The sequence below is a fragment of the Nansenia antarctica genome (assembly GCF_963989245.1).
Source record: "Nansenia antarctica genome assembly, chromosome: 19".
NCBI classification, from domain to species: domain Eukaryota; kingdom Metazoa; phylum Chordata; class Actinopteri; order Argentiniformes; family Microstomatidae; genus Nansenia; species Nansenia antarctica.
The window spans coordinates 6,901,184-6,915,112 of NC_137692.1; the positions used below are offsets into that span (position 1 = coordinate 6,901,184).

Here is a 13,929-nt window from a genome sequence, read left to right on the forward strand (position 1 = left end):
AAGAGAGGTGGAAACAGCGCTACCTGCACAAGCCTTATCTGAGCTCTGGACCCAACAGAACAATGGCAGGAAACGAGTGCATGGAACTTTTTGGCTGTGAGCGGGCATGCGTAGCCCTTATCCTGGGTCTCGTGCCCCGCGCCGTCCCGCGGTCAACAGACACGTCACTCTCCCGGGGGGTCAAGGGTCAGGGTTGGCCCACAGACAATCACAGAGAGGAGAGGGGAGGGGAGAGGCGGCGGGGCTCCAGTAACACATACAGCTTTAGATGATGGAGTGTCTGGACGGCCGCAGAGGTGAACCACTAGAGGCACAGACTCTGTTATCAGTGTTTGTTTAGTTTGCCTGACAGACGCTTCACTCCAGCCAGACCTCTCATAAAGTGACTTTGTCAGGAGATTTGATGGTCTATATTCCTAGACGTCAAAGCAGTACTAGCTCGGTTCACTGCTGTCAGTTTTACTGTAACTGTCAGTCTCCTGTGGTCCCGCTCGCTAACAACAACAACAACAACAACAACAACAACAACAACAACAACAACAACAACAACAACAATGGCACACTGACACAGTCACGGGTGTCAGATCTCCTCTCCGGATTTGAATGTGCCAGAACACACCGATGGTGATACTGTGTTCTACTTCTATCCTTAACAATGAGGGAAATAAAACTTAATTTCTACTTCCATCTGGTACAGGACCAGGCCAGACTCTCAGTCTGAAGACAAGGGAATTACAGACTAAAATAGCCTCCAAGTCATTTGTCATCTTTTTCCCTCTCTCTCTCTCTCTCTTGACATTTCAGCCCTCCTTTCTCCCAGAACAACCGGGACAACAATTACCTGAACGTCAACTATGAATACAAAGGTAAGGAATGGCAACTCCTATCTTGATGTTATCAAAGAGAAGAATATTAGTGTGATTTAGAGTCAATTCGAGTATTTGTACACTATAGAGCAGAATAGACTAGAGGGAAAAAAAGGTGATAACGAAAGGTATTGAATAATGTTGGAGTGTTGAAGATAGTCCTTCTGGTCTCTGGCGTGAGGAGTTCTCTAGTGATGACACAGTGGAGGAGGACATGGGGATGTGATGGAACTAAACATCTCCCCTCAGCCTTACGTCTCTCTACATCACCCTCTGTCTCCCCCCCACCTTTCTCTCTCCCCTCTGCCTACCTCTGTCCTCTCCTTTCTGACTCCCCTTTATGTCCGCCCCCCCCCCTCATCCTCAGAGCCTCCCTCTGTCCCTGTGTGTTGTCCTTCCTCTTGAACACAGATCAAATAGAACAGGCTCTCAGATAATGAGATAATAATCCTCCTGAACAGAGGGGAGCCATTCTGGGAGGAGGAGGAGGAGGAAGAGGAGGAGGAGGAGGAGGAGGAGGAGGAGGAGGCGGCACAGCTCTCCCAATCTGTTCTCTCTCTCACTCTCCTCTGTCCATATATCTCATATATCTCTCTGTCTGCATTTCTTCAGCTTCTTCTTTATACTATTACCCTCACCCTTACTACACTACACTACACACACACACACACACACACACGCAGACGCGCACGCACGCAGACGCACACGCACGCACGCGCACACGCACACACACACATATACACATATACTATTACCCTCACCCTTACTACACTACACACACACACATACACGCATGCACACACGCACACACACACGCACACACACACGCACGCACACACGCACGCACACACGCACACACACGCACGCGCGCGCACACACACACACACTCCTCCCTGATCTAGAGCTGTGTGGGCCTATCCTGCTGAGGGACATTATTTGTTTACCATTCCCTGTGAGTAGATTTTTCCTCTCTGTCCTCCGCTGCCAAACACAGAAAATAACACCGTCTCCCCGGGATACGGCCACAAAAACAGAGCCGAGGGGAGGCAGTCATCTGACTAAACAGCTGCTTTCAATTGCATTCTGGCTCCACAGCCTCTGGTCTCTGTGTGTGCAGGGAGTCAGCGGACGCCTGCGCCAGGGCTGCTCCCCCACCTGCCTTCAGTTACGGCTCCGCCGAGCCCGCTAAGGCTAACGCTAACGCTAGCAGGAGTCAGCCTCAGCTAAGCGTCGGGGATCTCAGCCGCACTGATTGAATACTTGAAGGAGTCGTTCCTTCCTCAAAGTCGTCACTGATCCGACATGATCGCATGAACGGAACTCATCCAATCACGTCGTTCTTGTAATGGAATGAGATATCGAACCCCTGCCTGCGTCTATCACACACGCTTAGATCAGGGATTATTCTGAGAGGGGAGGTGTGACGATCCACACTGGTACCACCAGTGGGCGCCAATTATCTGTTGTCTTGTTGACCCTCTCTCTTGGTTCCTGATGGGCACAGGTGAAGGTGATCATCCTGATTGTCCCAGGAACTTTAAGAGGGGGTCAAATTGATGGACTCGCTCTCTTCCTTGTCGACCAGCAGCCTTTTTGTTTGTTGTTACTATTACTTTATCATTATTTCCCTTTTAACATATTATTCTTTAATAAATCTCCTATTATTGTTCTCCATGTGTCGTCTCCCTTTTTGTCACCTTGTCCTGAGCCAGGCAAGCGTAACAAATTGGGTGCTCGTCCGGGAGTGAATTTGGTGAGAGCAATATTCTCTCCCTTTTCATAGTAGATATTCGGGATTGGATTGTTGGATTTGTCCAACTCTATATTGGGAGACCCGCATGGTTATTGTTTATAGTTATTGGGTTTTGGTTGGATTGGATGTAATGTATTGTTTAGTATATTTGGTACGTTGGTTTGGGTGCTGGTGACGAGGGGGAGCTGGCCGTCCGACTGTGCTGACAAGGACGTAACTCTTGGTATTGGCTGTGATCTTCGGCTTGAGTTTGGTGAGTGCTGTGTTCTATGCAAAGCAGAGAAGGATAGGTAGGGCGGGTGGTTTAGATACCATCAGAGCTATACGTGAACCCCCGTGCTAGGAGTAGAAGCGCTTAACGCTTGTTTATTGTTTTCGTTTGTTATTTTTGGTGTGTTGAACGCGGGGGCGCCACCAGGCATTTGCTTGGTGGAAGAGTTGCATGTGAACGCACTGAAGACTAGCTGAGTGGTTAGTCAGTCATTACTGAGTTAGATGCGGGGCAGCTCTTACGAAGTATGTTAGTTACTTTTCTGTTTTGTATGTGTGCACAGTTACTCGCTTTAAATGGGCTGAAGATTATGGCTGATATGGGAGTAGTTTATAGGAGGAGTTTGTAATAGGAGGGGAGATTCCCGTTTGTTAGGGTTGGTTAATATTGGTTATTTGATTATATTGAGTTATGGATGTTTTTGAGGAGTTTGTGGCAGCTCCGTCGGTCGATGGATTGTTACAGTTAACGAAGGAACAACTGTGGAAGGTTGCTGAACATTATGAGGTTAAGCTTGAGGTGGTGAAAGGCCGAGCAAAGAAACAGGACGTAGTGGAGGCTTTACAGAATACATTAATTCAAAGGGGCATACTAAAGGGTAAAATGTCTGTCCCTAAAATATCCGTTGGGGTTGCATCTGGGTCCACTGAGTTAACATTTGATCAACAGAAAGAATTGTTAGCATTACAGATGGAATTTCAGATGCAAGAGCGTGAATTTCAGACGCGAGAGCAGACGCGAGAGCGTGAGTTTCAGGCACAAGAGCGTGCGAGGGACAGGGAATTGGAGTTGGATAAATTAGCTCTTGAACGGGAGCGCCTTAGGTTGATTGCTGAGGGAAAGTTATCTGACGGTGGAGGTGGCGATTCGAGTAATTCAAAGAGGGATAATATGTCTGTCATGGTTAGACTGTTGCCAAAGTTTAATGAAAAAGATCCTGATGTATTCTTTTCACTGTTTGAGAGTGTTGCCGACGATAGGGACTGGTCTACTTCAGACCGCACCGCATTACTACAGAGTGTGCTTATTGGCCGAGCTCAGGAAGCTTATATTGCTCTTAATGGTAGAGAGAGGAAAGATTATGATACAGTTAAGGCCGCTATCCTTAGGGCATATGAACTTGTTCCTGAAGCTTACAGACAGCGGTTTAGACAATGGAAGAAACATGACAAACAAACTCATGTTGAGGTTGTAAGAGAACTAACCAGCCATTTCAATCGTTGGTGCGTGGCGGTAGAGGTGAATACTCTGGAGGATCTGTCAAATTTGATTATTTTGGAACAGTTTAAAACCATTGTCCCTGATCGCATTGCCACTTACGTTAACGAACACAAGGTGAAAACAGCAGGTCAAGCCGCGGTGTTGGCAGATGAATTTGTACTGACTAATAAGAGTCAGTTTGGTGAACATCGTTTTCGTAGCGAGGGGAGCCGTAGACATAATCCGAACGTGACTGACCTATTGGTAAATCGTACACAATTCCCTAACGAAGGTCCTGGTTATTCTGTCCCCTTTTCAAGGTCGGAGCATGGCAGTCAGAGTAGAGTAGATCCTAACTCGACATGCAATTATTGCCTTGAGAAGGGTCACTGGAAACAGGAGTGTCCTGTCCTAAAAGGAAAGAAAACCTACAGTGGGAAGGGGGGCTCTGTTAGACCGTTGGCACTTGCAGTGCATGCTTGTGGGGCAGCAGTAAGAGTGTCTGGGGTTGCCGAGAGGTCTCCCTTTAAACCAGGGGTGATGGCATCCTCAGTATCCAGCCCACCTGCGGCTACTGAGTTGGCGGGGGCATTACAGGGCTCTGCCTCCATACAGATTAGCGAGGAGGATCCTGATTTTGGCCCGTTTATTACTACAGGTTTCGTTTCTCTGGTGGGAAGCCCACAGAAAGTGCCTGTCCAGATACTTCGTGATACAGGGGCTTCAGAATCTTTTATATTGGAATCGGTTTTGACATTCTCTCAGGAGTCAAGTGTGGGGACCAGCGTTTTGATTAGAGGGATGGGGATGCAGACTTTGTCTGTCCCCTTGCATGAAATTGAGCTTTGCTCTGATCTGGTCCAGGGGGTAGTGACCATTGGTGTTCGACCCTCTCTGCCTGTGGTGGGTGTGGCAGTCATTTTAGGAAATAACCTGGCTGGAGGAAGAGTGTGGAGTGATGTGCCTCCACCTCTGGTAGTTAGTTCTGGGTTTACACGACCAACAGGACCCGACCTTAGTGTGAAGGAGTTTCCTGAGGTTTTTACTGCCTGCGCCATGACTCGTGCTATGAGTTGCATGGACCCTAAAATTGATGATGGTAAAGAGTCTGATAAGTTCACTCCTGACAATTCTGTTTTTCAGTTACCAGATCTGCCGCCGTCTTTGTCTCGGAGTGAGTTGATTTTAGCCCAACAGGAGGATCCTGAGCTGAAGCTGCTGCTCAGTGGGATTCAGCCTAAGGATGAGCTGGAGAGCTCTGAAAGTGGTTGTTTTCTCTTGGAGGATGTGTTGGTTCGTCAATGGCTTCCTCATAATGATTGTTCTGTGAGTGACCCAGTTTTCCAAGCAAAATTTACTGGTCCCTACTCTGTTGTACGACAGGTGTCCGAACGGAATTATTTGATCGATACTCCTAACCGTAGTAAGTCTACACAACTTTGTCACCTGAGCTTATCAAAATGTTATTATTCTCGTTCTCCTAGGTCCGGAGTAGATACGGTCTTGGAGGTGAAGCCGGTTGTGTTGACCACAGTGAACGAGGGGTCTCCATCTCCATCCACTCCTGTGGTGGCAGCAGGGTGGGAGGAGGATGTGAGTGGGCCTGGAGTTTGGTTATGGTTTGGTTATGGTTTGGTTATGGTTTGGTTACTGTTTGGTAACTGTTTGGTTTCTGTTTGGCACTGGTTTGTGCTCTGCAGCACTTTGATGTTTATGTGGGAAGGGGGGGGTCCCATCCAGTGGTCGTTTGTTCAGATCATAACCCCCTGACCTTTTTGCATACTTTGCAGAGTCCGAGCCAGCGCCTTACCAGGTGAATCAATGCTGCCGGTCTAAGACTCTTGTCCTTAATCTCTTTTTCTCTTGCTCCTCCCTCCTTAAATAGAGCTTTTCCAGGTACCAGGAATTGCTGGAGGGTGGGCAGGTTGTAGGGGAGGTTGGGATTTGACGTTTAGGCTGTGTGGCAGAGATCACCGTTTTTTGTTGCCATAAACTATTGTTATTATTTGTATTATTTGTAATCTGGGAAACAAATTAGCAGAGACCTTTTTAGTAGGCCTCTGTTTTAAGGGGGGGGATGTGACGATCCACACTGGTACCACCAGTGGGCGCCAATTATCTGTTGTCTTGTTGACCCTCTCTCTTGGTTCCTGATGGGCACAGGTGAAGGTGATCATCCTGATTGTCCCAGGAACTTTAAGAGGGGGTCAAATTGATGGACTCGCTCTCTTCCTTGTCGACCAGCAGCCTTTTTGTTTGTTGTTACTATTACTTTATCATTATTTCCCTTTTAACATATTATTCTTTAATAAATCTCCTATTATTGTTCTCCATGTGTCGTCTCCCTTTTTGTCACCTTGTCCTGAGCCAGGCAAGCGTAACAGGAGGCAAGAAGGGAGCCTCTTCTTCTCAGTATTCAAAACCTTCCCCCCCGGTGTGTTCTAGAAGTCATTAGAATCAAGTAGACATGGACTGTACTAGTGTTTGCATCATTTTAATTTCAATTCAAGCCATCAGTTGAAGTTGTATGCATTAAATGCATGTTGTTCATCATGATGTTCTAGAGTCAGTTTTGGTCTTTGTTGTAGTCGTTGGTCTTGGTTGGTTAGAGAGCCTTCGTACCAGCAGCAACTCTGACAGGCTGTCTCACTGCTCCCCCTGCAGGTCGACACGGGAAAGGAGGGACTTTCCCTCGCCAGTTCCACATGTCCAATCGCAGCAAGGACTACGGAGACGGTAAGAGGCCTTTATCTGAACAATGCACTACGCACTATCACACTGTAGATGAAGCAAGAGAACTCACTGTGATTCTGTTGTGTACACAGAGAAGCACCACTCCCACATGAAAGAGAAAGACGTGTCTACAATGCATGCTTGATTTCACTTTTCAACCACTAGCCACAATGGTTAGGTGACTTCTGCTAAAACCATCTACTTGTATCTATCCTATGGTTGATTCAACTGTTAACAGCAGTTTAGGATTTGACACTTGTGCTCCACCTTTTAGAGCGGTGTACAGGTCCTGGCTAGCCTCCTAGGCAGCTGTTGGTAGTTGCTTACTCAGAACCTAACCTTGGCTAGCAGTGATTTACGTTTCCCCTGTGTGGCACTCGGACTTGTATAAAAACACAGCGCTGCTCTGCTTCCTGTCTGAGGGGAAGGCCAAGAGGGGAAGTGGAGCGGAATGGAGTGAGAGAGGCACTCTGCTCCTGCTGGCCCGTAGCCTTGGCCGAGGGCTCTCTCATTGTACACAAGTGTGTGTGTTCTTGCAAGTGTGTGTTGTGTGGTTTAGGAGGTGAAACGGGCCCTAAATAGTTTGTTTTAACGGTAATCAACCATAGTACAGTAGCCTCACGGGGTGGTGCATTCCGTTCCATATGTTTTTTGGGGACATGAACATAAATGGATGTTTGTGTGTGTGCCTCCAGGTCGCAGGACCTTCCCACGGAGCTTCATGCCTCAGGAGAACCTGTTCCAGCTGGTTCCGTCCAGTCGCACGCGCAGCTACAACGGAGACAACACGCCGCAGTACAGCGACCTGCGTACGCTGGGCCGCACCGCCGACAAGACAGGCCCGCGCAGCGCCCCCAAGTGTAAGTGCCCTAACCCAAACCCTAACCCTAACCCCCCACCAGGGCTCCCGTGCTGGTCTTAAAAAGCCCTAAAGGCCTAAAACGATCGCACATTCCAGTTATTAGGTTTAAAAATTAGGTGCTAGGTCTTAAAAATTAGATCCTGGAAGGAAATCAGTCCAACCACATCTATTTACGCGGAAATTAATCAAGCTGGAACCCAAAAAATGCCAATTTGGTTCCTTTTTTTGTCTGTATGGCAGTGAAATCCCTCTTTTCGTCACCTCGAGGATGACAAAAAGCTATCATATGGTCGCGAATAGGTCCAAAAATGTATTAAAAGACGTTTAAAAAGGTCTAAAAAGGTCTTAAATTTGACTTATTGAAACTTGTAGGAACCCTGCCCCAATAAAGACCCCATGTTCGAGAAATAATAGTAAACAAATGGTTTATTACGGCAGCGCCACTGGTCTATGAGAATATCCAGTGTGCTGAGAAACAAATGAGACCCCCTGGAGAGAATAGCTGAAGAATCTATCTTCACTACACTGCTGATAAGATACCCTAGCATGCCAGTGAGGAGGAGTGTTCTTCCTTATGTCCCAGCCACAGTGGCCTACACTGACCCTCCTCACCGCCTCACTACTCACATCTACACTGAGCCTCCTCACCTTCCTTATGTCCCAGCCACAGTGGCCTACACTGACCCTCCTCACCGCCTCACTACTCACATCTACACTGAGCCTCCTCACCTTCCTTATGTCCCAGCCACAGTGGCCTACACTGAGCCTCCTCACCGCCTCACTAATCACATCTACACTGAGCCTCCTCACCGCCTCACTCATCACATCCTTCTGTCCCAGCCACAGTGGCCTACACTGAGCCTCCTCACCGCCTCACTAATCACATCCTTCTGTCCCAGCCACAGTGGCCTACACTGAGCCTCCTCACCGCCTCACTACTCACATCCTTATGTCCCAGCCACAGTGGCCTACACTGAGCCTCCTCACCGCCTCACTAATCACATCCATGCCCAGTGAGGAGGAGTGTTCCTTCCTTATGTCCCAGCCACAGTGGCCTACACTGACCCTCCTCACCGCCTCACTAATCACATCCATGCCCAGTGAGGAGGAGTGGAGGGTGGAGGAGAGGAGGGAGGGAGGGAGGAGGAGTGGAGGGTGGAGGAGAGGAGGGAGGGAGGGAGGAGCAGTGGAGGGTGGAGGAGAGGAGGGAGGGAGGGAGGAGGAGTGGAGGGTGGGAATTGAGTTAGGTTGAGACATGCGTAGCTCAGCTGTCTGGCTGTGGTCTGTCTACCAACCGCCCCATGTCTCTCTCTCTGTCTCTCTCTCTGTCTCTCTCCCACACACACGTGGACGCACACACGTACACACACACGTACACACACGTACACACACACACACGTACACACACACACACACACACATATGACAGGTAATCAATTACAATAAAACTGGTCCAACAGTACTTCCAGGAATGCCCTAATATAGAGATGGTAGAGAGAGAGTTTGTACTCTACGCAGCTTCATGTTGAACATTGGTGGTTTTGACTTTTGCTGACTGTCTCTATTCTGAACGGTCCTGTAAATCTGAACGAGTGTTTTAAGTTGAAAAGTGCAACTGTGGACTGGAATGTGGTTTGACTCTCTGTTTCGCTTGGGTTTTCCCCTGTTAATAGTTTAATCTGAATGGGTTTGTCTGGTGGGGATTAAATAAGGACCTGTGGTAGTGTAGACGTCTGACCAGGGTCTCGTGGTGGATGTTGACGTCTCTTCTTAGTCGAGGTTCCTTTAAGTCAGGATATTACCCTGGTTTTAAGCGTATAGTGTCGATTCTGTAAAAGAAAGTGAGTTAAATAATCATAATAATAATAATAATAATAATAACTTTAATTTATATAGCGCCTTTCAAAAAGCCCAAGGACGCTTAAAGCCTCGTGATGTTTGTTGACGTGTGGTGTGTTTTCTCGCCGTAGCCCCGCGGGCGCCGGTGAACTGGCGGCAGGGGAAGCTCCTGGGGCGCGGGGCGTTCGGGGAGGTCTACCTGTGCTACGACGCCGACACGGGCCGCGAGCTGGCCGCCAAACAGGTGCCCTTTGACCCCGACTGTAAGGAGACCAGCAAGGTAAGTGAGAGAGATCAGAGACGTGATTCATCCATAATTTTTAAGACGTTTTGAGAACTAGCAACATTAGTTACGACAACGACAACGACAATGTTACAAAGTTATTGTGGTTCGGGGTCGGATTGCAGCGACACCATGCCCTGTTGGGGGGGTTAGGGTTGGGGTTAGGGTTGGGGTTAGGGTTGGGGTTAGGGTTGGGGTTAGGGTTGGGGTTAGGGTTGGGGGGGTTGTGGTTAGGGTTAGGGTTAGGGTTGGGGTTAGGGTTGGGGGGGTTGTGGTTAGGGTTATGGCATAATAGTTCAGGGTCAGGTCGGGTGCGGGTTGTACCTGCGCAGGACACTTACTCTTCCTTACTCCTTTGAATTCCTTTTGGTTCCCTCTCTCCCTCCCGCCCTCTCTACCCCCCGCCCTCCTCCTCTCTCCCTCCCCCCTCCTCTGTAGGAGGTGAATGCTCTGGAGTGTGAGATCCAGCTGCTGAAGAACCTTCATCACGAGCGCATCGTCCAGTACTACGGCTGTCAGCGCGACCTGGAGCTGAGGAAACTCACCATCTTTGTGGAGTTCATGCCCGGGGTATGTGTGGAGCGGATTTACACTATCTACTTTTGTGTCGACTTGGTAAATGGACTGCACTTACATAGCTCCTTTATCCAAAGCGCTTTACAACGGCCTCTCATTCACCCGTTCACGCACACATTCACACACCAATGGCGGCAAGCTGCCATGCAAGGCGCCGGCCCGCTCACTGGGAGCAATTTGGGGTTCAGTGTCTTGCCCAAGGACCCTTCCACATGTGGCCAGCCGGGGCTCGAACCGCCGATCTGCCAACCTTGCGATCATTAGACGGCGGCTCGCCACAGCTGCAGGAGGTCGAGTCGCGAAGTCGCCCTGACTTGATATTATCATGTAGCACACAACACTTCTGTCTAATCTTATCAGCCTTCATTGTACTCATGTTTTCCTTATGTAGGTTGTAAAACATGTCAAAACCTTTCGTATTTGATGGTCCACACTTGCTATGCCAAGATCAGCAGACTTGAATTCAGTTTCATGCCTAAATGATGCGTTCGTCATCTGAATATTTACTGAAATGTCATTAAAAAAGGGGCTTTTCCTCTTTCATCACACTGTATAGGACCTTCTCCTTCTAACAAGCCTCGCATCGCACCGTCACACAGACATTTAATAAGCCAAAGTCGAGTCGACTCAGTACACACCCCAGATGCTCCAAACAATGCAGAAAGTCACCAGCCCTGAACAAACATGTCCACAGTCATCCTTGTCAGCAGAACAGAACAATTTACGAGGTCATGTTCTGGGTAAACGAGTGTCTTAATGAGCTGCAGTCGCCCAGGGCCAACTGTTTTTAATATTCCTCCGGCTGTTTTGGAGACCGTGCTGAGTGTCTTAGTCACACATTGTCTGGAAATTGGAAATGTTTATATTTGGCTGAGGGTTTGCTGGCAGAGGGGAGCGGTGGTGGTCAGGGTCCCTAGCCAAGTGTGTGTTCCAGTGTGTGGCGGAGGCCTGGCTTCACCACTGGGACCAGCCGATAAGGCCACAGCCCAGGGGGGGGGGCCACACTGAGAGTCATTGAGCTCTTCTTACCGAAAGTATTAAAGTGTGAGGAGAGAAGTGGGACAGGGGAAGGGCCCCTCTGTTGTTTTCACGGCGAGGGCCCAAGTGTGCGTCACAGGTGTTACTGGATCAGGTCTTTGCGGAGGCCTAGTTTCCTTGTAAAAACAGGAAATGGAGGGAAATGCAGCCTGTCGAAGGTGTTCGGAGTTGAAAATGTTAGAAACGCTGCAGGCGCAATGAGGGTATTTTTACGTATTCTGTTTTGAAACTTAAAACTGGACTGAAACCGAAAAAACATCCTCTTGAAGCATAAACGTCCCTAATGTAAAAAAAACAACAACACTTTGCCTGAAAAACAGACCAACATCCGTCGGTACAAAGTTTTCTTTACTACGACCACAGGTGTTTCACCTATATTGTTATCTGTAACGATTGTCATATTTATTCTACAGTTCACCATTAGTGGAGGTTGATGGTAGGTCCCTTATGGTGGAGCGTAGGCTCCGTGACTTGTCTGACGTGTGGGTTTCTGTTCTCTCTGTCCCAGGGGTCCATAAAGGACCAGCTGAAGGCCTATGGAGCTCTGACAGAGAAGGTGACACGCAGGTACACCAGACAGATCCTTCAAGGGGTCTTCTACCTGCACAGCAACATGATTGTCCACAGAGACATCAAAGGTAACTCAACCACAAGTCAAACTATACACCTGAAATTCAAGTGATTTTCCTTCATAGCTCCAAAGTGTGATCTTTATTTGGATTTTGACTGATATTAGATTCAAGATTCAACCTTTTTTTTTGTCAGAGTACAACGGAATGTCTTTTTTTTCTCTAGGCACAGGGTCAGCGCCCCTGGAGCAATTAGGAGTTAAGTTCCTTGCTCAAGGGCGCAACGGCTGTGGTAGCACCTTAGATGCCAGCAACCCTTCAGTCACCAGCTCACATGCAGCTCCCTCCTGAGGCAGGGATTGAACCAGCAACCTTCCAATTGCTAGGCTACCACCACCCCCTTAATAATTATTATTGTTATTATTATTTTTAGTCCTATTATTTTATTAGAACTCACATTTAGAGACAACCATGTATTCATGTTTTGCCATTCAGAGAAAGGTTACCTCATTTAGTTGTTCATGTCTAAAGAAAGTGGCTGGAAAATGAGAGGCTATTCTCAGCTCCAAATTTCCTCTACAATATTATTACTAGCTTGTTTGAACTCCTGTTGAGATGTACAGCACTAAAAGTATTCAACACTGGACGAAATGGCTTTGGTTTGGCTGCCATAACATCAGACGACACTCTGCCTGGCCACAGCCAGAGAGAGGGAAATGTACAGTCTGGAAGGGAAACGACCCTGATGATAGAAGACTTCTCAGACCGCAAGTCTCTCTGTGTGACTTTCCACTTAGAAAGGCCTTTTTCCTGTAACGTATATGTGCTAGAAACATCCCACAACACAACACCACGTCTGTACACACTAAGCCTCCTGTCCACAAATAGTATTTGGACAGTCTTAAGCGTTGGTTCCATGACGTCAAACTGCCTGTTCTCCGTGTATATGATAGGAGATGAAGGAGACACCTCAAGGAGCCAAAACAAATCCAAAACACAGTTAATGTGATTTATAGGAGTGGATGAGTGGCTCTCATGTTCCCACAACAAATGGAGGGGCTTCTTCCCTCTGGAATTAGGAGGGGGAAGTGAGAAAGAAGGAGTTCCTTTACTCCCGGCCCAGACTTTCTCTCTCCCTCTCTCTCTCTCTCTCCCTCTCTCTCTCTCCCTCTCTCTCTCTCTCTCTCTCTCTCTCTCTCTCTCCCTCTCTCTCTCTCTCTCTCTCTCTCTCTCCCTCTCTCTCTCTGTCTCTGTCTCTCCCTCTCTCTCTCTGTCTCTCTCTCTCTCTCTCCCTCTCTCTGTCTCTCTCTCTCTCTCTCTGTCTCTCTCTCTCTCTCTGTCTTTCTCTCTCTCTCTCTCTGTCTCTCTCTCTCTCTGTCTCTCTCTCTCTCTCTCTCTCTCTCTCTCTCGCTGGATCTCTCTCTACATTCCTCTTTCATTCTGAGGATGTGGAGAGTGAGGGGGTGGTGTGAATTAGTCACTGCTTAAACAACCATAGAACCCAGAGACGAGGGTTAGAACCGGCTATGCTACTCTTATGGAAAAAAACACTTTTGTTCCATCTGACTTATAATGGTATAAGTGATTGTTTATTTGAGAAATAGATATTCAGAGCTAGAATCCTCTAGGTGTCACAAGGTGGAAAAGATAGTATGATACTTGCACTGTATGGTCCACGTGCTGGAGACATTTATAATGTTTTCGTTGTCCCTCATACTTTCAGTTACTTACGCCCCTTTTGTTGTGCAGGTGCTAACATACTGAGGGACTCCTCTGGGAATGTGAAACTGGGAGACTTTGGGGCCAGCAAACGTATCCAGACCATCTGCATGTCCGGCACAGGGATCAAGTCTGTCACTGGCACCCCCTACTGGATGAGCCCAGAAGTCATAAATGGGGAGGGATATGGACGGAAAGCTGATGTTTGGTAAGAATATAG

The 13,929-nt window shown here is 48.0% G+C and overlaps 1 protein-coding gene across 1 annotated transcript in view; it reads left to right on the forward strand.

The window, feature by feature from the left end:
- map3k22 (mitogen-activated protein kinase kinase kinase 22) overlaps positions 1-13,929 on the forward strand; it is a 50,153-nt gene that overhangs the window by 35,568 nt on the left and 656 nt on the right. Inside the window, exons 10-16 of the mRNA XM_080548794.1 lie at positions 805-866; positions 6,755-6,826; positions 7,519-7,683; positions 9,656-9,804; positions 10,246-10,377; positions 11,930-12,059; positions 13,740-13,917. Coding sequence (XP_080404920.1) covers positions 805-866; positions 6,755-6,826; positions 7,519-7,683; positions 9,656-9,804; positions 10,246-10,377; positions 11,930-12,059; positions 13,740-13,917 — 888 coding nt within the window. The remainder of the gene's footprint in view (positions 1-804; positions 867-6,754; positions 6,827-7,518; positions 7,684-9,655; positions 9,805-10,245; positions 10,378-11,929; positions 12,060-13,739; positions 13,918-13,929) is intronic.